At 44.6% G+C, this 23910-nt stretch overlaps 1 protein-coding gene across 6 annotated transcripts in view; it reads right to left on the bottom strand.

Moving 5' to 3' along the window:
- tacc2 (transforming, acidic coiled-coil containing protein 2) overlaps positions 1 to 21817 on the bottom strand; it is a 38416-nt gene extending 16599 nt beyond the window's left edge. For 3 of the 6 annotated variants that reach the window (XM_056435031.1, XM_056435034.1, XM_056435033.1), the window contains exons 1-3: positions 18039 to 21817; positions 16340 to 17215; positions 12090 to 12389 (exon numbers count right to left, since the gene is read on the bottom strand). In XM_056435031.1, coding sequence (XP_056291006.1) covers positions 12090 to 12389; positions 16340 to 17215; positions 18039 to 21313 — 4451 coding nt within the window. In that variant the 5' untranslated portion in view covers positions 21314 to 21817. The remainder of the gene's footprint in view (positions 1 to 12089; positions 12390 to 16339; positions 17216 to 18038) is intronic. The other 3 variants (XM_056435035.1, XM_056435036.1, XM_056435037.1) reach the window with 2 other exon arrangements.
- Positions 21818 to 23910: the final 2093 nt, after the last annotated feature.

The raw sequence follows: 23910 nt of genomic DNA, 5'->3' as shown, positions 1-23910 counted from the left end.
TCCCCTTTGGCCAAAGCTTTGGTCAAAGATACTACGTTGTCTGTGATTCATTTCTCGCCTCCTTGACCGTGATTATTTTACATGATATAGAGGAAAAAACCTATCATAACTTGGTGCCGTGACCCGGATCCCAACATACCCATCGGCTGGATTTTTCTTTTTCCTGCGGAGCCACTGACACCTGTGCAAGGCCCCGACTGATCATCGGATTAAGAGACCGCTCAGCAGTGGATAATAATTTCTGCAGAGAGGAGATCCAGTCGTGGATTGACGGGATCCGGCGGATCGGAAGACAGAGGGAAATGACCCAGACAAAGTACGTATGGTTTTGCCCTTTTTTGCGAAAAATAAAGGTTGATTACGCGTCGTAAAAATAAGCTTTTGCCCTTTTTGCGAGAAATAAAGGTTGACTACGCGTCGTAAAAATAAGCTTTTGCCCTTTTTGCGAAAAATAAAGGTTGATTACGCGTCGTAAAAATAAGTGTGGTGAACTAATACATATTTGTGGGAGAACTATGTGTTTGTTTAGCTTTGTTTGTTTATATTTGTTTGTGAATGAATGCTGTGACTCTATTGAATCAGCGTCGCCCGACCTGTTCAATTAGACAACCACAGATCGGCAGGTTTGGGTAAAGAAACAAGGAAATGTACTAATACTATACGATCACACCATAAACAATGGGTAATTCTCACGGAAAGCCTGAAGGCGAATTTTCAGGCGACACATTGTTTATGTTCAAACAGGACTCAGATAGTGTGAAATATCTGAAAAAATAAAAATAAAAATGAAAAATAAAATGGAAAACAAAATACGGCTTTTCCGGCGAACTAAACGTTTTTGAGATAGAAACAATCTGTAAAAATCTAAAAACCATCGCCATAGAAAACAAAAAACCCAGACTCAGCGAATCAAAACACCACGAACTAAAACAAGCAGAACAGTGGGTCCGAGCAGCAAAAGAAAGGGCACAAGCCCAAGTAAAAGAAAAATTATGGGCTACCAAGAAGTCTATTCAAGGCCGTTGCTATTTTGAGTCATGGGCAATGCCATGTCTCAACAGGAGGGATGGTATCTATGATAGAACAAAACTACTTAAATTTTTTTTGTAAAGCATGTGTGCCATGCATCAAGCACAACCCTCAAGGAAACCTAATCATTCATGGACGCCCCTACCGCCTACCACTAACTCACCCAGATTTAGAGCGGGTGGGGGAGAAAGAAACAATAGTGGAGTACATGAAGAAGACCATGATGGGGAGAGGAGTCAGGGAAGCAAATGTCTTGCCAGATTCACCTGTCTCCCCCATTATGTCTGTACAGGTCAGCGACTGGGTCTGCATCCGCGTCATCAAGAAAAAGACGTGGAGCGTCGCTCGCTGAGAGCGACCATTCCAAGTCCTTCTGACGACTGCAACCGCTGTAAAGATAGCCGAGAGGACCACCTGGATACATCTTTCCCATTGCAAACTGTTCCCTACAGAAATCCCGGACCAGTGCCCTGATCCCGAGACGACCACGAGCAGAGGGAAGACTGACTTCAAAGGGGGCTGTCCGCTTAAAGACAGCCATCTCAACGTCAGTGAAGAAACCAACAATCCCTGCTCTTAGGTGTCGCCTCGGGTGATGGAGCGAGAGGTCGAGGAACTCAAACGAGAGGAGCAATCAGTACTCTAGCATCGGTGTCTGGGCTCACCTCACGGATGGAGCCCATTGAAACGACCGCGTACATTCATATGTATGATGACATGGGAAGACCTGTCAATGCTCCCGTTTAAGAAAATATAACGTAAACTTTTGGTTTAAGCTTGTATGACATAATTGTGTAAAACTCCTCACAAGGAACGGACAATTATTGATGTGAAGCTGCTGACTAAAAAGTTTAATTCCCAAAGAGATTGGTGTGGTGTTACTAACAAATTATGTGTAAGAAAAAAAAGAATAATCATGATTCTGCTTGGACTGCTTAACCCAAATACGTAAATCACATGCTGCTTAGAAATTAGACAAATCAAATGAGTGCCCTTATTGACCATGTTTAAATAATAAGCAATAGCATAAACAGGAGGGAACTGACAGAGATATAAATGTATGTTATGTTATTGCTTACCATATCTTAAACTAAACAATCAGAGGAGCTTCCCGAACTCCGCGTTCCCACCCGAAGGTTGTGTTATGGGTTTGGGGAGTCGGATAAGGAAGTGATAATAAACCAGACGAAAGGAATATGTCAACTTGTCCTTAGTTCCACTTCTCCTTTGTTGTTGTGTGTGTGTGTGTGTTCAACTTTCAATAAAAGGCTGGACCAAAGGGGTGCTCGATGGAATGTCTTGGAGGTCGTCATGTTCAGAGCATAGGCGACTGAGCTTCCCCTTTGGCCAAAGCTTTGGTCAAAGATACTACGTTGTCTGTGATTCATTTCTCGCCTCCTTGACCGTGATTATTTTACATGATATAGAGAGGAAAAAACCTATCAGTCACTGGGAACCAGGATCATAGTGTCAGATGGTCTGACCGGAAGCTCCAAGGACAGGACCCACTTACAAAGACCAAATAAGCTGACACCAAACAAATTCATCTCTGAATATCTATAAGATATTTAGCCTTTGTTTTGTAACATAAAAATGAGCAGATAAAAGCTGCTTCTTTGTGGATGGAAACAAACTGAGGACAGTGAGATAATAAGGTAATTACGGCTCATTTTATTCCTCCGTTCATGTCCTTGCAGAGGACATTTTTCATCTAACTGCAAACACTGTGTTGCTATGGTAACAGGAGGCTGCTCCCGCAATATGTTCCACGTTGGAAGTAAAGATGGCGGCACACAAACACACACCACTGAGGATGTCTAACCATCGAGGTCCAGCGTAGTTGCATCAGCAATAGTCTGATCACAGCCCATAAAGTGATTTAACTGATTGGTTTTATTCTACTCGTCTGTTCTCATCAGAGTGGTTAATATTGATTATCTGTTTTAAAATGGAAACAATTGGCATATACAGGACTGTCTCAGAAAATTAGAATATTGTGATGAAGTTCTTTATTTTCTGTAATGCAATTAAAAAAACAAAAATGTCATGCATTCTGGATTCATTACAAATCAACTGAAATATTGCAAGCCTTTTATTCTTTTAATATTGCTGATTATGGCTTACAGCTTAAGAAAACTAAAATATCCTATCTCTAAATATTAGAATATCATGAAAAAGTATACTAGTAGGGTATTAAACAAATCACTTGAATTGTCTAATTAACTCGAAACACCTGCAAGGGTTTCCTGAGCCTTGACAAACACTCAGCTGTTATAAATCTTTTTTTTACTTGGTCTGAGGAAATATTAAAATTTTATGAGATAGGATTTTAGAGTTTTCTTAAGCTGTAAGCCATAATCAGCAATATTAAAAGAATAAAAGGCTTGCAATATTTCAGTTGATTTGTAATGAATCCAGAATGCATGACATTTTTGTTTTTTTAATTGCATTACAGAAAATAAAGAACTTTATCACAATATTCTAATTTTCTGAGACAGTCCTGTATACATACAATTATACATTGAAATGAGAACTGTGATTAAAGAAATTATATGAGGTTTTACAGAAAATAGTTCAGGAGGGGAGACCACGCCCCTCATTCAGCCAATCATTCGAGCCGACGGTACTTAAACACGTCACACCTATTCACTCCCTCTTCGTCTCAGCGGCGACATCCCTCCCTCCCGACCCCGTTCTTGTCTTCCCATTTCTCTACTACAGGCAGTGTTGCCAGGTCCGCGGTTTTCCCGCGGAATTGGGCTACTTTTGAAGTGTTGCCACAGGTTGAATTTTTTGTCCGCTGGTTCGGGTAGACCTATTTTGCATGCAAATTATATGAATATCTTGAAATAAAAATCCATATTTTAAATGAAATAATTTATTTATACCCAAATCCTACCAAACTGACTCCAGATCAGCACGTACACACATGGACATGGACTTTAAAAGCAGTGTATATGGTTTGGCACGGGCATATTTTGAGTTCTGATATTGGGCTGGGTTTTATTGGCCATTGGGCTGGTTTTGTCACACAGACCTGGCAACCCTGACTACAGGACTACGGGAACAACGGGGGACTCTGCAGCGCCAGAGCTTCAGAAAAGACAACCCCCACCCACGAGTCTCCATCCCCGCCGTTCCCTCTAACCACCAGATGTCAGCAGTCTCCAATAGCACCCCTCCAACCCGCTCTTCACGACCCTTCTCGTTCCAGACATAATCAACCCTTCATTCATTTATTTCACAATAAACTAACTGTAAACATGTATCACTGGTGGCGTGGTCTTCCTTCGTGAATAATGTAAATACAAATCAATCTGGGAATGTCTTCTGTGTTAATGCAGTCTCTCTTTAGCCGCTCTTAGGCGACTCGGTTGCAGACAAAACATAGCAAGGGAATAAGCAGCGTGTGGGTGAGCAGTCGGGGTATGGGGGCCGATAGAAACAAAGGGAGCAGCAGTTAACAGCAGCCTCTCTCCGGCTGAGATGACTGCCTGGAGACAGAGCCTCTGCAGCGTGAGGCAGGGAGAAGCTCCATATCAGGCAGCCAGACGGGTCTCTGCTCCCAGCCGAATACGACTCGACTCAACAGCTTTCACAGTGCTGGAGGGAGAGCCACCGCCAGCCCCGGGGAGAGGGGGAACATGTAAGCCCAACACCACCTGCCTGTCCTATATATGCACACCGACGACAAAAGTTTGAAGATGTTGGCACTAATCTGTTCTTTGCTAAATAAACTCAATCTGACGTCAGAATTTTAGAGTGATAAAGCGTCTAGTGTGATTTGATGGAAGCGGATGTAAACAGACATTGATGGATGAATGGAGGCAGGCTGCTGGTCTCCAAGCCGCTGTGTGATTTGCCTCAATGGATTAGCGGCCGCACACCTCCTCCATCGTCTCTAGGCTTTCCGACTCCTTTAAACCCTGGACTCAACTATCATCCATCCCTTTCCATTCGATCCTTTACCTTGAATTACCTTGCTTTCCCATCACCTCCCACTACATCTCTACAATTCTTCATCCCTTTGTTTCCTCCTCCTCATTTAGCGATCTGTCTCAATATCATCTTGATTTTCGATCTGCTGCTGGCCTTTTGGGCATTAGAGAATCAGTAGTGCCGGCCTGTAAGGCATGAACATGGTTTATATATGTCAGTTCAATGCACAATTAATAAGTCTCATGCATTGCATTGCCAAATGTCAGTGACAAAGCAATGATTTTTGAATGAATTGTATAGGTTAAATTAGATTTTATCATGAAATGTCACATGCCATTATGTAAATATTTCACAGCATGTACCTTTAGTGTATCTCCATAACTGTTGTATGTTAATAACGGTTGTATGTTTTGTAAAAATATAAGGAGGAGGGTGAAATTATATAACAACCAAATATGGAGTTACACTATGAGTCTCTCCTGTATTGTAAACAGTGTATGGTAACTCCTATAAGGTAGAAATGAAGAGACCAACAGAGGGAGCTCCTGTGCTGTTATCCCTCTGATGAATGAGTGTCTGGATATAATGTATTACATCATCGTCACTAACCCTCCTGTGAGACACCACGACAACCTATTTTAATTTTACAAGAACTCTTCAGTTACTCCACAGATGTGGTGAGCAACGGAGGAAGATTTGTAATGGGAACAAGACCACAAAGTGGCTTTTGTTTTCTGCTCTTGATTCATATGGAGAATCACTCTGTACCATCGGCAGGTTATAAAAAGCGAGCAGATGTCTCTCATCTCCATCCAGACGGATGTCAACTCCATCGCTTGTATTCCTTCATCCAAGAAATCCACTCAGTCTCAAAACAAAGAAGCCAAAATGTGTCAGACCAAAATGATCTATTTGTGTAATACATCATCTCGTTAATCTGAGACTTTGACTCCACGCAGATGGAACATTAAACAACAACAGGACAGCTCTGAGTCAGAGCACCGGCAAGGAGGGGGTTAAAATACCTCTCCATTTTGAAGATGAGATCAGATGCCCTAGCTTCATTCAGTAGTATACAGACCCACCATCAGTGCAGCCACAAACAAACTGGCCACTCGCTTTAGATTCCCATGAACTCAGTAAAAGCCTTATTATTATTATTGATGGTTGGGATGAGGTGGACACAGTGCGTTAACTCAACGACAGGAGCCTGCACTTTGCTGCAGATATTCTTAGAAACTCCGCTGAGGTCTGAATTTAGCAGAGCTTTGAGATAAAATACTAATGTATTATGCAATAAATCATTAATTTCTATATTACAAACTGCCCACACACACACACACACATACACTCCATTTCCCTTATCCCTCCCCTGTTTCCCCTCATCCTTGCTCCCCTGTGCAGTCGTGTGTCTGTGATATAAATAAAACACAGCAAAGTGGAGCACTCTTCTACTTCTCTCTCCCTCCCTCGCTCTCTCTTGCTCTGATATTCCTGAGTTATCTTCTTTCACCCCCACACAGCGTGCTCTGTTTCAACACAGGCGCCAGCTCCTGCTCCCAGCATGGCAGTCTCACACAGAACAAAACATCCCCCCGCTGTAGGCTCTCCAGGGGAACGTTCATGTTTCACCTACACAGACACTGATGCACACGTGCTCCGAATTCTCCCGTCCATATTTACATCACAAAAGCAAACAACAACAACAAAAACGGCGACATGCTCAGTTGGTCACAGTGTATTTTACAGTCTGAGAAGGTTTGATGACAGGATGCATGGAAGGAGCATAAACCTGCGGGAGGTAACAGAGATGTTTGTCTCGTCAGGCTTCAACATGCAACAGTAAATAAGGCCAGAAAGGTGATTGCTCCGCATCCACAATGAACATCTTTGCAGCACGGAGACAATATTTGAAGCCATGAATGAACAGAAAACAACATAGCAAAGCAGAAGCATTTGGAGCTGCTTTCGGGACCCTGAGCTTTTTCAACGAGGTGGTTTCCTAGAATTTGATCACACCACTGAACATGTCCAGACGGTGAGTAGGAATGCAAGTGAAGTCAAACTCACATGTGTTCTTGAGAGGGACAGAGGGTCTCTCCTTGCTCCATGGACTCGTTGGCTCCCATCCTCAGCTAGCCCCCCCGCCTGCTCCTGTTTTCCAGCCACCCTCCACATCCACCTGCTCCCGCCACCCCCTTCCAAAACTCCCTGTCCTTTCAGTCTGATTCTTACAGCGGAGGCAGGCAGCCTGAGTCAGAGGAGGTGAGCACCGGCTGAGCTGAGTGTGCTGCAGTGCAGAGGATGAGCGAGCCCCGCTCGCATCAGGAGCCGATGAGCACCGGCTCCTCACTTCATGCGCCGCATCCCTGAACCTCTGCTGCCGACAGAATATTCCACTTTCTCATCCGGCGGTAAAATGATGCAACACCAGGTTGAATAAAATCTCCAAGAGTAAAAAAAATTACAAAAAGAGAGAAATCCAAAACAAAAAGGATAAAATAGCCATCCTGTCTTGCATGTGCGTCCGAGGTGCCTCCTCTCTGTTTGGCTGCTGATATTGCTGAGCTGTGTTGTTGCTCTCACTGCCACCTCCCCCCTCTCTCCTCCACTCTCTCCCCTAACTCCAGCCTCCTGCGCCTTTAAAAAGAGAAGCAGCTTTTTCTCATCTGCTACCGCGACTATGCAGTGGAGACGAACAATAGCAGACCCCCCCCCCCCCCAAAAAAAGAAAACCTGATTAACAGGCTCTTTCCCTTTCGCTCTGCCGGCCCCCTTCTTCCTTCCTCGCACAGCAGTTGTACCTCATGCCTTTTTCGGACACGATTCTTCTCTCAGCCAGTGCCTTGCACAGGGAAAACGTCATTGTTGTGTCTCCTTTTCACACAATGGATGCTTCCAGCACTCAGCGTGGCCAACCAGAGCGATGCCTGAGGTAACCAATAGACTATGAGAAACTAGTATGTGTGTGTACTATTCAAGCCTACTATATTCTTCTTCATTCAAGCCACTCCACCAGCACACATTGACAAAACCGGTATAATTAGACCCAAAAAAAGGGACCAAAATCAAACTACCCCTCAAACAACCCTTATAAAAGTCAAAATGTTTAAGATAGAGATTTTAATTATAGAAGCTTAATCCTGGGTGTCATTATTTGGTGAAAAAGCAGCGACATGTGCCACATTTCTAAATGAATACAGTCTATGTTTAAATCCCTGGACAGCAGGCTGGGTCGGTAATCTAATTTACTGGCACTCTCATCATCATTGAATTGCATTAAAGACGACTGGAGGAGCAATAATTATGTTTTGTCTAGCCGTTCTCTTTTCTTTTTTTTCTTTTAAATTTTCAAGGAGCCATGGGAAAGAGAGGCGTTGGAAATATGAGAAGAATAAATCTATTGTCACACATGGGAAAGTGGGGAATCGAGGGCTCGCTTCAATAGCGACTCCAGCCTGAAGCACTCGGGAGTCACACAAACTTGCTGTCATCGGGTTTCGGGTGTCATACCTCAGCCTACAGACTAAAAAGACTGAATCTCCAATTCAACGTGTCACACACAACCTGGTCTTCATATCCAACTGAACGCCACATTTGAAAAGTTGATTGTTTGCATGTAAACATGAAGTCCATTAACTCACGTTCACAAAGAATATTGATGTGACTGTCGTCTCGGATGGGCTTGTTGGTCGATGTTTCACAGCCCGAAGGGACAAGTAAAAGCATTGTCCACTCACAACTCCCAATACCCCTGCTAAAGCAATAATATTGATTGCTATTGACATCCCTTCCCCCAGATCAGTTCAAAGATGTATGGGGCCGAAAATCCTGTTTAAAGTACAAGTTCATATTCTATCGAATGACTGACATTAAAGTCCTCCTAAGGGCCTGGCCCTGCACTGCTGTTACCACTCTAGACCGAAGAAATAAAACATTCAACAAAATCAGGCACTGGAAGATATGGCTGTGGTAGTTATTTCTGAAAGATTCATAACGACGCTTAAGAGGAATCAAGGTCACCAGAATCCGCATATGTACAGGCTTTTGAATGGAAACAGAGTCTGCTTTTAAGAGGACTCCAGTGGTGCAGAACAATTCGTGGTTTAATGGCCGTTCGTTGAATCTCAGTGTGAAGACTTGGCAAAACCTTATTCAGTTCAGAAAAAAAATGTAACAACTCAAATGGGTTTAAACTATTCTAAAAAGGTAGTTCAGTCAAAATACTGTGTCATATGAAGGGGGTCATTGTTAAGATGTACCTTAATTACAGGTACAGTCTCAAAGATTGCCAAAAGACTAAATTAACCAAGAAAAAATAAACAATATACCCCTTAATTTGGCTCAAATGAACCTCAGGAAGGACCACAAAACATGGGACCATTTTTCCACAGCAAATTATAGGTATGGACTCAGTGAGATATAACAAAATAGCAAATCAAAGATAGACTGTCACAGTGACATACAGTTCAAATACGGGTTTTGGGGGATCCTGGTTTTAGACATCTGTGACAGGACACTGGTTGCTGATCCCTCCTGCTGAAGCTTTGTTTCTCTTATGCCGAGTGAAGGCTTCATTCCTCTCATCAACAATCCCTCGAGGGATCAATTCCCTGAAGCTGTGTCTACAAAACAACCACCCTCAGACTTCATCAGTCTACATTTACAGTAGCTCTTCTAAAACAACATACGTTGCATTCATACTCTCAAAGCAATCGTGTAATCGGGGCACTTCAATGGAAGACTTCATAAGAAAGGCTACTCATCTGCTCATAATCTCAATCGCATGTGTTGTGAGCCTAGATGTGGAGAACACATTGTTCACATATACAAGACAATTGAGGAGGGCTGTCTGGTGTACTATTGTAAAATGCAGTGCTTTATATCTAGCTTTCTCCACAGTCTCAAATAGTCACAAACTTGTGAGAACAAGCATGAGAACAAAGTGTGTCGGAGTCACTGAAAGATTCATTATTAACTCAAAAAAGGAAGGAGCCTGACTATTTTCTTTATCTTACAGACGGATGTAATTATTAGTCATACAATGCTCGATTAATCATTCAGGAAATAGCACATCAAATGTGTTTTTTAAAATGTCGAGCAGATTGCTTGAGCCGTTATCATTTTATAACCGGTAGCATGTATTGTATGTTTTGGTGTTGTTTGCCTTGCAGATGGTTTTGACACTGAAACTAATATACCAGATTAAATGCATAGTTTAGACATGCACACATATTGCCATAATCAAGCCTCTGTGTTTTCTGGAAAACAGGATCAATGTGAATACTCCATGTGTTGGTACACCTCTCCTCTCTACTGTTACCTAACAGCACTCTCAGATATCATAAATAATACAACAACACTATTCTATCCTTGTCTAGTCCTCTATGAGCAAGGGAGGTTTTTAAAAAGCCCAAAAGTATCAAGTCACAAGGAAATAGGTATACTTCTACACAGAGAACCACACAGAGTCTGTTCCAGTGCAACATGCATAGAGACAGAGTTACGCTGATGTGTCTCCCCGTGCTGCTTTCACAGAGCTGCAGCGTCCAGACAGCAGAGAGCAGAAACAGGATGCCAGAGAACACTGGACTGTGTAAGGAGAAAACTCCCTCTGCTGGTTGTAAGTAACAGTGCACTGTTAACGCGTCTGAGTCATTACCTATTATAATATACAGTACATTTAGGAAATACAAAATAAAAACTGTGAGAGGTATTTTCAGGGGTGAAGCTATGAGATCTTGGCACACTCATCACTTTATTTCCCTGGACAATTTAACCTGCTGTAAATTCACTTTGGTCACTTCCTTGTGTATATATTTTGTTTTCTCTGTATATTTAGTATTTTAGTATTAGTATTTAGTATTTAGTATTGTTAATGTGTTTTGTGTTTTATTTTTATCTTTTATTTGTATTAATGCTCTAATGTGCACCCGCTGCTGTGGTCCTGAAATGTCCCCCCCTGTGGGACTAATAAAGGAATATCTAATCTAATCTAATCTAATGCTTATTTTAAAAAGAATGGGGAGCATTTCAATGTAATAAGGATTCACATTTCACTGATGCTTTTGCTATATCCCCCATTAACAAGCCACAATTATACAGTACAAATCTGAGTTTCCATGACCACTAAATTCAACATTAACAAATCCTGCTTCCTATGAGTTCATGTGGTAAATGTGCATAGCAATGCTAATCTGTAATTTTACGAGGTGGTGAAACTGGTTATAGAGTAGAAGACGAGAGAGTTGCTCTGGATTTCGCTTTGAAAATGGTAATAACGCTGTTTGTGATATATCTGTGTATAGTCAGCACTCTCACTTGATTTCACAATTCCTTACAGGAATAATTAAACATTCAAGGAAATGTGCTAATTCGCCTTCTTGCCAACAGATAAGACGATTGATAGCGCTCTCATGTCTGTAGGGTAAATATGAAGCATGAGCCAGCAGCTGGTTAGCTTAGTTTAGCACAATGACTGTAAACAGGAGGAAATAGCTAGCCTGACATACACATACCTGCACCCATACAACTCACTATTTAACACAGCATATCTTGTTTGTTTAATCTACACAGATTCAATACATTTCAGGGGTTTATGTCTACTATTTCTTGGTAGGCAACCAGCAAAGACTCCAAGTGTAACTGCAACCAGCTAAGAAATAGTCCAGCACATAGAGGTGTGGCTAGACAGATTGTATTACCTTCGGATAGAGCTCGACTAGCCACCCCCCCCCCCTTATGCTAAGCTAAAATGACTACATGCCTACCCCACCTACATGTCAATCTTTGCTCTGTAGCCTACTCTCTGCAACAACAACAAAAGAGAGAATAACCATATTTCCCAAAATGTTGAACTAATCCTTTAAGTTAGAAAAAGGAAACAGCATGGGCGACTACGTTTCTCGTAGTTTCTTGCTCAGTTAAGAACTCTGAAAATCAACATCTACGAGGTCATTCCGTGTGCCAGATGTCGATTTAATGCTGTAATTTGACTTGAATCGGGGTTGAAAGGATAACACATGGGTACTTTTCGTCAAGCAGGTTAAAGGGACTAATGTCAGCACGGGACACATCTTCTATGAGTGACAGTGACAGTCAGGCAGATTGTGTGTGCATACCTTAAAGGAGGGGGGCAGGGGGCAGAAGCAGGGCAGTGGTCCTCACACTGGGAAGCAGGAGGTATAGGAGGGGAGGCGGGGGCTGGAACAGGAGGAGGAGGAAAGCAGGGAGATGCAGGTGGGGTTGGTAGAGCTTCAGGAGTCTGCCTCTCCGGGGGTGTAGGAGGAGGAGGAGTTGGGAATTCTGTGGTGTCTTGAAGGTGAGCAGGGATGGCAGACACAAGGTGGTATTCGGAAGTAGGAGGTGGGGGAGAGGCGGGGACACGGTCGCCTCTCACCGCCTGCTCAGCGAGGGAGGACCTGCAGGGGACGGAGCCAAACTTCAACAGACGGACCAGCCACAAGAAAGCCAAGAACTGAGATTCGGAAAGAACTCTGAGGACACGCCTCACGAACAAATGAACCTCCAGAACAAATGAACCATGATGGAAACTTACCTCAAAGTCGAGAAAGATGGAGCACTCGTCTGGATTTGCCTCAACCTAAACCTCTCACCACACCCATCCTGAGTGCGCTTTCCCTTTTCAATTAGAACCAACTGTCTCCTCTTATTAGTCCCGTTATATGATAATCCATGTTTCCCGAGCTTACTCTACTAGCTTTCTGCAGGGAAGTAGCCTGCTTGAGAACGTCTGGCTCTGTCACCAATGGCCACCTGGTGGAGTGCATTTGGCCACGATCCAAGCTTGTCTTATCAGGAGTGGCAAGCTCTCGAATCTGACAGGCAATGAGATGGATGCCCATGCAGCTGTTCCCCACTTGGGGCATGCCTCCTGTTTAGCTCTAAAAATACCCCAGAAGCCTCTTCTGCAGAGCAGAGCTTCACCATACCTCCATCAACTAAAGCACATTTACAGAACTCAAGCGTCAAGTCATCGGTGTGCTGAGCAGCACTTTCCAAACGTCCTTTCCGTGTCAGACTAAAACTGAGCTCTGTTATTCTTCATCTGCCTCTCTCCGGTAAAGTCAGAATTCAATAACATTTAATGAGGGCGTGTGCTTTACTTAAGGGCGTAGCAAGTCGCAATTTGCATCTTACACAAATCTGGTTGCCATTATAAAAGTTAAGAACTTTTCTAACTGATACAGGTTGGTTGCAAGAAGAGGAAAGGTCTTGAAAATCCATAAATTACTTTTTTTTTGGTCCCACTCCTCTCACTACAAATCCTCCGTCAGTGACTTACACCAGCAGGCCAAAGCTATACATATGTCAGGCTCTGTGGTCAACTTGGCACATGCAGCCTGGAAATAGAAACAACCAAAGCACAACCTAGTCAGAGCAATAAGACTCACTACTGCCTTCACAGATGGATAGGAACTGCATGAAAAAAATGGAGCAGATCAAAAATAATAAACAAATAGAGAAGAGAAAAGGGCAGGAAAATAAATATGATCCTGAACATGCGTGTGAAGTATTTACTGGTTCAATGGCTTTTATGTAAGGATAATGGCAGCTGACCCACTCAGGTTAACAGTTGGAGCGTTCCATAGTCTTCTCATTCCAGATATGTGTATGATTTATTACCATGACAGAGGCAATGCAATAAGTTTGACAGAGCACATATAATATTATTTAGCAACACACTATTTCACACCAGTGTAGTTTTACGGTTGGCATTAAACCTGGAGTCCGTCCAATAGTTTGTTATTGTTAATAATTCTGCAGTGTGCAGGGCGTTACTCAAGATCACCTCACAAGGCTTGACCAAAGGTATACTCTATAGTAGTCATTTTCTATCACATTGCAGATAACAAAACAGATTTTACAACCTGCACACACACTTTTAGCGTAATCTCTGGGAAACAGCTGGACACGACAACAGCAAGCCCAGGCCGGGTGTTTAATGATAAACAGAAAGTTGTAAATTAAACCAGCTGAAAGTACTTAGAAAAGTGTGTTTTTACGCTGTAACAATGGGAGGATCTCTTCTGTCATACAGCCAGCAGTGAGCTCACTGCCCAGACACGCACACTCGCAGGCCTACTGTACCCTCAACAACACATTGTATAAATTGTAAACACTTACTTCATGAATTCTTTTAATGCGACTACAGAGATTAAATTATTGCTAAAAGGCAATCTAGTGTGGTTGAAAGAATGACAGACATGCGATTATCTACTTTCAACCTACAATCACCAAGGCAACTAGTCTATTTACAGTACAGTGTGGGCTGCAGCACATCCTACTTACTTACTCCAATCATTCCCTCTGTGTTTCATGGCTTTACAAATACGATTGTGCTTCGTTTTATTGAAACTAGTTACATAATATTTTCCAACCAAAAAATGGCCATGGCACTTCAATGCCTGACGTCATACCGAAAATGTGGCCCTCACCTGCTTAGCCCCAAATCATGTAATAACTCCTCATTTCAAAAGTGAAGCATGCCAGCAAGATGTTTGGACAACTCACAGCCAGTATCCAAACACTAGACTGTGATGTCTCTCCAACCGACCATCAGGCAGCCTCAGAGGAGCCCGACATGCTCTAACCTGTAACTTATTTTTAAGTACACCGTTCATTTCGCAACTTTGTTCCTTCTTTTCCGCCTTCTGCCCCTTCAGTTCCTATTCGTCCCTCCCCTCCTCCCATCTGGTGAGGTCAGCAGAGACAGAGCGTCATTAGCACTAGTTACCTACAGACCATCTGTTGCATCAACCTGGAGGGACTTCAACACAAACACTTACAGTCGACACACACACACACACACACACACACAAGAAGGTAACCTACTTCTTCTCAACTCACCCAGATTTCAGCCAGGGAGGAATCCATCACAAGCATTCAGAGCAAACTACAAGTAAGTGATGGAAAATAACTCTGCTGAGCGACTGCTGAACTCCAACACACCAGAGCCAATATGTGTACGTCCCAGTCCTTCTCTCCTCTGCCTGTGGCTCTGACGACTCGGTCCCACACACTCACGCCGCCGCACATGCTCGAGTGTTTCTCTGAACTCTGGCTTTTGTTCCACTCTGTCTGGTCGGTGCAAATTACTTCAGTGGGGCCTGCCTAAATTCCTCCCACTACAGGCTTCAGTTCACAAAGCCGCACAGACAGAGCAGGACTGACAGCTAGGACAGCCTCTAGGGGCGGGGGAAAGAACCCATATGTGTGTACATATACACACACACACACACACACACACACAATTGACTATGCAGTCACATTTCCTTCTCTGGCACACATACCCAAGTGTAACTTTATCTTTAGTGGAAATAGCACTGTCACTCCTTCTCACTCCTCCTCTGAACACACCATAATGTCTCCAACAGCGGTGATGAGACAAGTGCTGTGAGTGACAAGCAGCAAGTGCTACTCTGGCATGTGGGATGCAGCAACCAGCAGGAGAGAGAGTGACGACTATGAGAGATAACTGAGGGAGCTGAGAAAAGCTAAAGCTACGTGGAAATACAGTACATGTAGCAATAAAGCAGCAATGAGTGTAGGGAATTAGAATATATAAAGAAAATCCTCACATACTAAATAAACTGGGGGAGGGGGAGCCCTTAAATGCACAATGAACACTCTGCTGACATATGAAGTTTTACAAGAAAAGAATGAGATACATGGAAAGTCAGTCAAGCCAGAGAGCTGTTAAAATGCTTAAACAAATACTGAATGCACAAGGCCGACACACTGAACGACTGGTTTACAATGTGTATTTAACTAAGTCAAGAGTATTAACAGAACTGGTTCACTGATGTGCAAAACTGCTGCAGACAGCAACAACCTACCAGACGTCCTGTTGGTGTCCAAAATCAAACAAACCCACCAAGAGCAAGAGCATGCAAATCCCTTTCAAATGTGTGACAGGCAACATCGCTGAGCTGGAAAGCACATGTCCCCCTGCAATTCTCCTGTTTCACAAATACATGAGCAGCAATATGATGTCTCTCATACATCAGCGTAATGGAAATGTTATGATAAGGTCATATAAAAATCATTCTGCTCTTGAAAACCCTAACCCCCAAAAATTACAATCCTCCCCGTAAAAAACTGTGGTTCTTCATTGTAAAAGGCTATAATTCTGAGTTTTAGTCAATTGAGGATTACAAGGACATGTATTTTTAATCCAGACTGAGCTCTCATAGCAGCAGCCTCATAGGGAACATTACTCCTCAAATTGGTGATGGAGGCGTTCACTGTAAACTCTACATTGGGACAATGAGTGCAGTGTAAAGGAAAGGTTTTCAGGAAACACTCCCGTGATTGAGTATCAATCTTGAGATTTTACGACGTCACTCACCCGCTGTCCTGTTGCTCCTCAGCAGGGTCCTGGGCTGTGTCTGTCTCTGCAGTTTCCTCAGCTGGTACTTCAAATTGCTCCTCAGGTCGGAGCTCGACAGGCCTTCCCCCTAGCTCCTCCGGCAGCTCACCGCTCAGCCTCTTCTCTGGTTCTCGGGGCTCTGTTGACGTCTGTGTGGGTTCTGGGAGCTCTTCTGGGCTGGTTGTTGGTTCTAGGAGCTCAGCTGCCTGTTTTGCTTCTTCTGAGGAAGTTCCTGGCTCCCTTTCTGGAGGCTCTTCTTCTTTCTTGGTTGTTTGAGGAAGCTCTACTTTCTTAACTTCTTCTGCTGGGGGCTCTACTGCTGTGCTCTGTGTTAGTTCTGGAAGCTCTACTGTCTTGGCTTCTTCTGGGGGCTCTACTTTCTTGGCTTCTTCTAGGAGCTCTACTTTCTTGGCTTCTTCTAGGAGCTCTACTTTCTTGGCTTCTTCTATGAGCTCTACTTTCTTCGCTTCTTCTATGAGCTCTACTTTCTTGGCTTCTTCTAGGAGCTCTACTTTCTTGGCTTCTTCTATGAGCTCTACTTTCTTCGCTTCTTCTAGGAGCTCTACTTTCTTGGCTTCTTCTAGGAGCTCTACTTTCTTGGCTTCTTCTAGGAGCTCTACTTTCTTCGCTTCTTCTATGAGCTCTACTTTCTTGGCTTCTTCTAGGAGCTCTGCTGTCGACTTTAAAGGTTCAGGAAGATCCACTGGCTTCTTCACAAGATTCAGAGGTGGTATCTCTGTTGTCGTCTCTACTGCTTGATCTGGTGGTCGGCGCTCCTCTTGTCTCAGAGGGGCAGCTATTTCTTCAGTAGGAGTAAGAAACTCTAGTTGAGGGGACTCCAAAGATCGGAGGGGTCTGGAGAGAAAAAATGCAAGAGAAGAGGGGGTTGGGGGATGTGTTGTTTAGTTGAGAGCACATGCACAAGGTTTGATTGATAAATGACAAATATGTGTGTGGGCAGGTGGGCTTGTGTCGCCACAAGTGTGTATGTATGTGCAGAAGTACTGTAGGTGCATGTGTGTGTATTTGTGTAGTTGTTGCATTGTGTTTAACACTGGGATAAAAGGCTCATTCTTGCCCTGGAGAGCAGGGCCGATGTCACAGCTGATGTCATCCTTTGAATATAAAGGGCTGCATTACTTCCATTAGACTTCAAAAAGCCCCAGTCATCTGACCCAAGCTCAAGTCAAAACAAAGTGCAGCTCTGTGTTTAACACCTCATTCATATTCATTGTCACACAGCTCTCTGTAATATCACTCCAAAACAAGTCCAGGACATGGTGTTACCGGAATGCTAAGTTGGAAATAAGCGACAGCAATATACCAGTACAAGATAACTGGTTGGCTGAACGTCACAGATTTACAACACAAATCCAAGTAAACGTATATTTTCTACCCGTTTCATAATGATTTAGCTGTGGTTGGTGACACAAACCTAAATTAGACTACATGTGTGCCATTCTCTCTGTGATGTAATTGAACAGATGACATGTGACAGCATGCTAACATGCTACTTTGTGTGGCACATTAAGGTTCGGCCCATGATGACCTCTGCTGACCTTTCAGACACATACTATCAACATAGTTTTATGTGTAAGTCTCATGTGTACTCCTTTTATCTCAGATTCTTTTTAATGATATGATCATTTCAAACACAGGCGCATGCTCTTGTGTTTACCTTGAGCTCTCTTGTTTTGGAAGGTACGCAGCTTCTTTTAGAGCTTGTATCCAGCTTGTTTCTGGTTTTCCGTCCGTTTGTCCAGGACCAGGACCCTCTGACACATCGGCAGCCTCTGTGTTCACTGACACTTGTTCAACTGGAGAGTTTCCAACTGATCTTCCTTCACAGTGGAAATGTTCTGATGCCTTAAAAAGATCAAATGAGCCCCCGTCTTTAGCACTCCCAGTTTGATTGATGACCTCCTGCTTCGTCACTGCTTCATTGCTTGTCGCTTTTATCTCAATTTGTCCCTTTCCCTGGCTGCTAGCTTTCTCTTTGTCCAAAGCAGCTTTATCTTCTTTTGTGATCTCCTCTACATCAGAGCCTTGTATGGGTGTGTGTTCTCCTGGTCTGCTTTCTGTGGCTGACGGTTTATTGTAGCTCTGTAGCTCGAGAGGTTCGCACACCGTATCCTGAATTTCGCACTCCTCAGTTTCCCCACTGTTTCTTTTCACAGCCGTTGCAGCACTGCAATCCTTTTCAAAAGATCCTGCTTGCCCAACCAGAGTACTGAATGTGTTTGTAGGAACTGCCTGGTTATCACCTGCAATAACTGCTGTATGAATGCCATGATTGTCTGTGCTGAACTTTGATGAAACACACGTCTGGATAGGTAATGTCTCAGATTCCTGTGATGCCGACTCGACAGATACAGCAGTGTTCTTTGAGGTCTCTGGTTTTCCAAGTTGGTCTTGACAGGCAGCTGATAGATTGCCTTGTTGCTGACCTTTACAAACCAGATCACTCGCAACCTCAGGGTCTGTATCTAACCCAACTACCTCGAATGTGGGTCTTATCTCACCTACATGAGAACAAGCTGTAACTCTGTCAGCTGCCTTTCCACTCTCACTAAAATCACTGGCAAGGTGAGACGGCTCATAAACCATGTCAACCGCTGCTTCAGACTGAGCTCCCTGTGTCTTTCCTTTCTCTAAACCTATTGCTCGTTCATTGCCACTGCTGTCATCACGTGTCAACTCAACCTCATTTCCTGACTGACACAAACTGCAAACAGAGTTGTCTCCTCCCTCTACCACCCCTTTTACCCCTGAAACCAGTGCTTGGATCTGCCTGACCTGACCGTTTGTCTTTTCTTCCCACTCTAGACAGTTACCTGATAATTCCTCTGTGGGATGTCTGGATCCCAGGCGCCACTGCTGTTGCTGAGCAAAACAGTTTGGCTCTGGTGTGGACTGTGATTGGCCAAGAGCTGCACTCAAATCTGGTGCCATGTCCCTGTCGGAGCTGCATTCCAGTGTTGCCGTCGGCGTTCGGGACAAACGTAGATCGTAAACAGTGTGAGGTTCAATACCAGACTCTACCTTCGTCTTTCGCCCATGCTCGAGTGACACTGCAGGTTTCGCGGGAGATAAGGAAGCCGTTTCTGTCTGGCTTTTAGATGCAATCCCACTCTTACTTCCTCCTTCCTCTTTAATATCCATTACTGTTGATTCAGTCTTTTGAATTTGTTGTTCATGTTGTGGCTGCAGGTCTGCAATTTCCTCTACAGCCTCCTTATCTGGCCCATTACACTGTTGTTCTGTTTTGCCTGTCTTTCCTCTCTGCAGCGTGCTGCTGTCTGCCATTTCCTTTTGATTATCCATTGTCACCTCCTCAACTTTGTTCTGTTCCTCTGCAAACAGCACAGAGGTCTGATCTTCCAGTTTCTCGTTCATATCGGGTTGATTTATGTCATCATAAGCCTCTTTGGGCGACAGGTCTGAGCTGCATAGGCAGCTGACATTAACAAGATCATCCTTAATAGACGCTTCAAAAATACCAGGTTTGATGCCATAGTGAGAGAGAGGAATGACGTTATCAGACCGACCTTTTGCCAGTACATCCCCTGTACTGGGTGGCTGAGGAGGAGACAGAGTTTCCTCTTGTGGAAAGGAAATATTCACATTGTTAATTGCAGAATTCTCAAATTTAGCAGCAGATTCCATAATATCATTTCCATCCTCCAGTTTTGAACTAATCTCATCATCTACTTCAACGATGAAAACACCATGCTCTCGATCCGGTGCTAAAGACATTTGTGTCATTTCCCTGCTCTTGTTGCCATCAAGCTCTCCCTCGACTTTGGTGCTGTCACCATCAGCGCCGCAGTTATCTGTGTGCTCAGGAAAAGAGATATCACAGTCTGTGATGAACTCCAAGTGACTCAACATTGGGCCAGGAGGCCGCAGCACTAAAGAAGAGTTACTGCAACATTGCCCGATAACATGAATTGGCTGGGCAGAGGACGTCACTTCTGAAGTCGATGATTCATCCTTTGTCAGATCGGCAGAGTGAATTGTGGGTTTCACGTCATCTGTGCTAACCAGTTTGCGAGGAGGTGTTTCATCCAATTGGGTGGGAGGCTGATAACTGGGGATACAAGGCTTTTTTTTAAAAGAGGCTGTGCAGATCATAGTCACGGTTTCTGTTTTTAAACAGGACTCAAGGTCCGAAGAAAGCTGCTCACCAGGGCACTCACTGGAGACATCACTTAAAGGCTTGCAAGTAACATCATCAGCTGGATGCACAGAACATGAGGAGAAAGGATGTTGGTTACCTTCATCACTATTGAAAGGTGACTCCTGAAGCTCAGCATGTAACTCATCCATCTCTTTTTCAGTCGACAAACCCAGATGAACAGCACCCTTCTCCGTTTCCGCCTCGGAGTGCTGGTTCACCTTCGCTGACACCCCTTCAACGGTTAAACAATCAGCCTCAGAGGTGGCACTTCCTGCGGTTTGTGAAAGTTCACCAGTGTGATTCTTCTCGGTCGCACATTGGAGCCGTTTTGAGCCGGTCTCGCCCACTGACTGTAAATCCACAATGTCTGCCTTGTTGTCGTTACCTGACCGATCGATGTTAATCTTCTCCTTGGTATCTTTAGTCCCTGTACCTCCTTCATCCAAATGGACATCTTTCTGTGGCTTTGGAAAGTCGGCTGAGCTCTGTATTACTCGTTCATCCGTGGTACGAGCTACATTTGTGAGGATTTCTGGCTTCTTCAAGCTGAGAAAACCTGGGAAGTTGTAGCTGGCCTCAACCACGGGATAGTGCAAGCTCTCATGTACAGTCAGCGGAGGTAAGGAGGCGCAGTCCATAGCCGACACCGACATGTCCCTGAGAACCACAGAGGAGCTATCTTCTTGTTTTACTGTGTCCGCGAAGTGAACTCTGTTGTTGCCTCTACTGTTGCCTCTACTGCTGCCACATGCATACACACCCACAACAGACATAGCGTCTATTTTGCTCTGGTTCTGGTCTTGGAACTCAGCTGCACTTTCGGCTGTCCTGGTTTTTGTTGTGCTACTCTCAGGTTGGACTTGTTGACTGCTGCTCGCTTGCCGCTCGACTGGGATTTGTTGTGAAGTAGGCAGATGCTGAGGTGAGAAAGGCAGGAAGACTTGCTGGTAGTTTCTCTCTGTATCCGGGATGGATGACTCCTCAGAAGCATGTCCCAAAGACAGGGCTTCCTCCGCAATCAAATTCAGTTTGAGATCAGCCCTTAACCCTTCGTCTGTACCGCTGGAGCTCCGTTGAGGGTGAGTGAGGAGAGGTAAAATTGCTGCTCCAAGCTGCTCCTGGCAGGGGTGAGAGGGACGGTCCTGTTCAGTGCAGCTGCTCCCGGAGTTGGTAGCAATCGGCTCACTCCAACTCTGTGATCTCAGCTGTGACTCGGCAACATCGGTGGGCGGACGCGTCTCAGTCTTAGCTGATGACTCCCCGCTAGCAGAGCCTTCTGGCTGGCTAAATGAACTGTGCTCTCTAGCCAGCCCTCCTTTCTCTCCAACCTCCTCTCCTCCTCCTCCTCCTCCTCCTCCCTCCAATCCCGCGTCACCGTGATCCTGACAATCAGCATCAGTGCGTAGCTCAAATGGAGACGTATTGATATAATCTTCTAACCGGAAAGCCTCTTTTTCTTTGTATCCCTCATCAGCTGGTGTCTGTGTGTCCGCACTGCGAGCGGCTGTCCCTCTCGGTCCCTTCGCTTCAGTCTCAGCCGAGTTGTGTGGCATTTTGCTGCTGCAGCTTTCCTCAAATGCAGCCTCTCCCTCTTTAGCTGTGAATGCAAGTGAGCATTTGCCCCGTGAACAGATTGCTGCGAGGTGAGGAAGGCTGCCCAGGAGTCCTTCTTTCTCTCCGTCTGCAGAGCTGAGGCACTTCTCTATTCCTCCCAGATCTCTCTCTCCGGCTGCTTTCTCACTCCCTGCGATTGCTACAGTCGCTACTCTCTCCAGTGAATCACGCCTCTCTCTTTCTCCCTCACCCTCTCCCTTGCTTTCTATCATTTCTGGCATCGTGGGTGTTGCCAGTGGCAATGCAGCAACCACCACTAAAGCCTCTTCAAGGACACTCTCCACGCCGCTCGCTCCCACACAAGTTTGGGTGTTGGAGAGTGGGCAGCGATTCTCATGTGTGAGTATCGCTGCTTCTGATGTAACTGTAGCCTCCTGTGCTTGTGCATCGGATCTCTTATCAGGACAAAAAGCTGCATTGATAACTGCAGTTTGGACATATGTCATGGGTGTATATTCGTTGTCGATGACAACTCCAGTTACATGTTGCTTCCACTTTGGGCTTCCGTCTGAGCTGTGATTAATGCCCCATGGGGCGTCCGTATGGATGTGGTCATGTGAACAAGCCTGGATGGACGCAGGTGAACAGGCCGAGTCAGTAAGATGATCCTGCCTGCTATGAGAGGATGATAGTGGGGGGCTGGGGCTGGGATTTCCCCCGGGACTCAGCTGTTGCTTGGAGACAAACCCATTATCAGGCTGCTCCCCACTCATCACAGCCTGAGCATCTGCCTGGGTCATTGATTCCACATTGGCTGTTGAATCAGTGTGATTTCCTGCATTCTTGAGAGACACAGTCTGTAAATAATTGTCATGTTGTGCTACTGTCTTTGCTTTCTGTTCAGTCTCTGTGTTCCTCTCTTCTGTCTTTTTCTTCTTCCTTTGTTTCTTTTTTTCTTTCTTCTTTGCCTTTTTGTCCTGCCCAGCCCGTTGGTCACATAAGTTCATCCATTTGTCCGTGTTTGCTCCTGTAGTCGTCTCCAATAATGCATCTTTACTGCTCTCTGATGTTGTATTACCTAAATCATCGGTCTTTCCTGTTTTAACCATACAAATGTTGATCCTGGACTCATCACCGTAATTCTCATTCTTAATATCTCCCATCTCTGTTATTGCCTCTGTAGCTTTCTCCCTAATCACAGTATTACAATCTAGAATGCCATGTTCTTCAATGGCTGCATTCGGATCTGCATCTTCCTCTCTAAAAGTGTCTCTCTGCACAGAGAGCATAACATCTGTAGTAGTTTCTAATTGTGTACGTGAGGGTGTTTCCCTCACTGGACATTTATCCAGGCTCTGTTTTGGTTTTATTTCACTCTCTGTCTTTGCTGCCGCAGCACTATTTCCAATGCCCAATATGTAATCCCTGAAACTAAACACAACTGTATCCGTCTGACTGTTTGCTGTGTCACTGTCTCTGTGTGTACTCTCGTTTCCATGGACCCCGTTGCTATGTCCTGGCTGGACTACGATTGGAGGCTGTGATGATGACTCATTGGATTTGTTAACCATCCCATCTCCAGTTTTCTTCCCTACATCATTAACCGTCTCAGACGTGGTGCTCCCTGTGGGATCAAGTATGCCCAGGGATGCCATTTGTTCTTCACATTCCTGGAAGGCCTCTTGGAGCTCCTGGTCTAGGAGCACGGAAAGGGGAGTGGCCACGGGTTGGACAAATGGGTAAGGTGTGGCAGCAGGCCGAGGTGAAGGCTGAGCATCTGTGAGAACCGGGTCGCTGTCATGAGGCCTATGGCAAG

The sequence above is a fragment of the Pseudoliparis swirei genome, chromosome 17, assembly GCF_029220125.1.
Source record: "Pseudoliparis swirei isolate HS2019 ecotype Mariana Trench chromosome 17, NWPU_hadal_v1, whole genome shotgun sequence".
NCBI lineage: Eukaryota > Metazoa > Chordata > Actinopteri > Perciformes > Liparidae > Pseudoliparis > Pseudoliparis swirei.
This window is presented reverse-complemented; position numbering and strand designations above follow the sequence as displayed.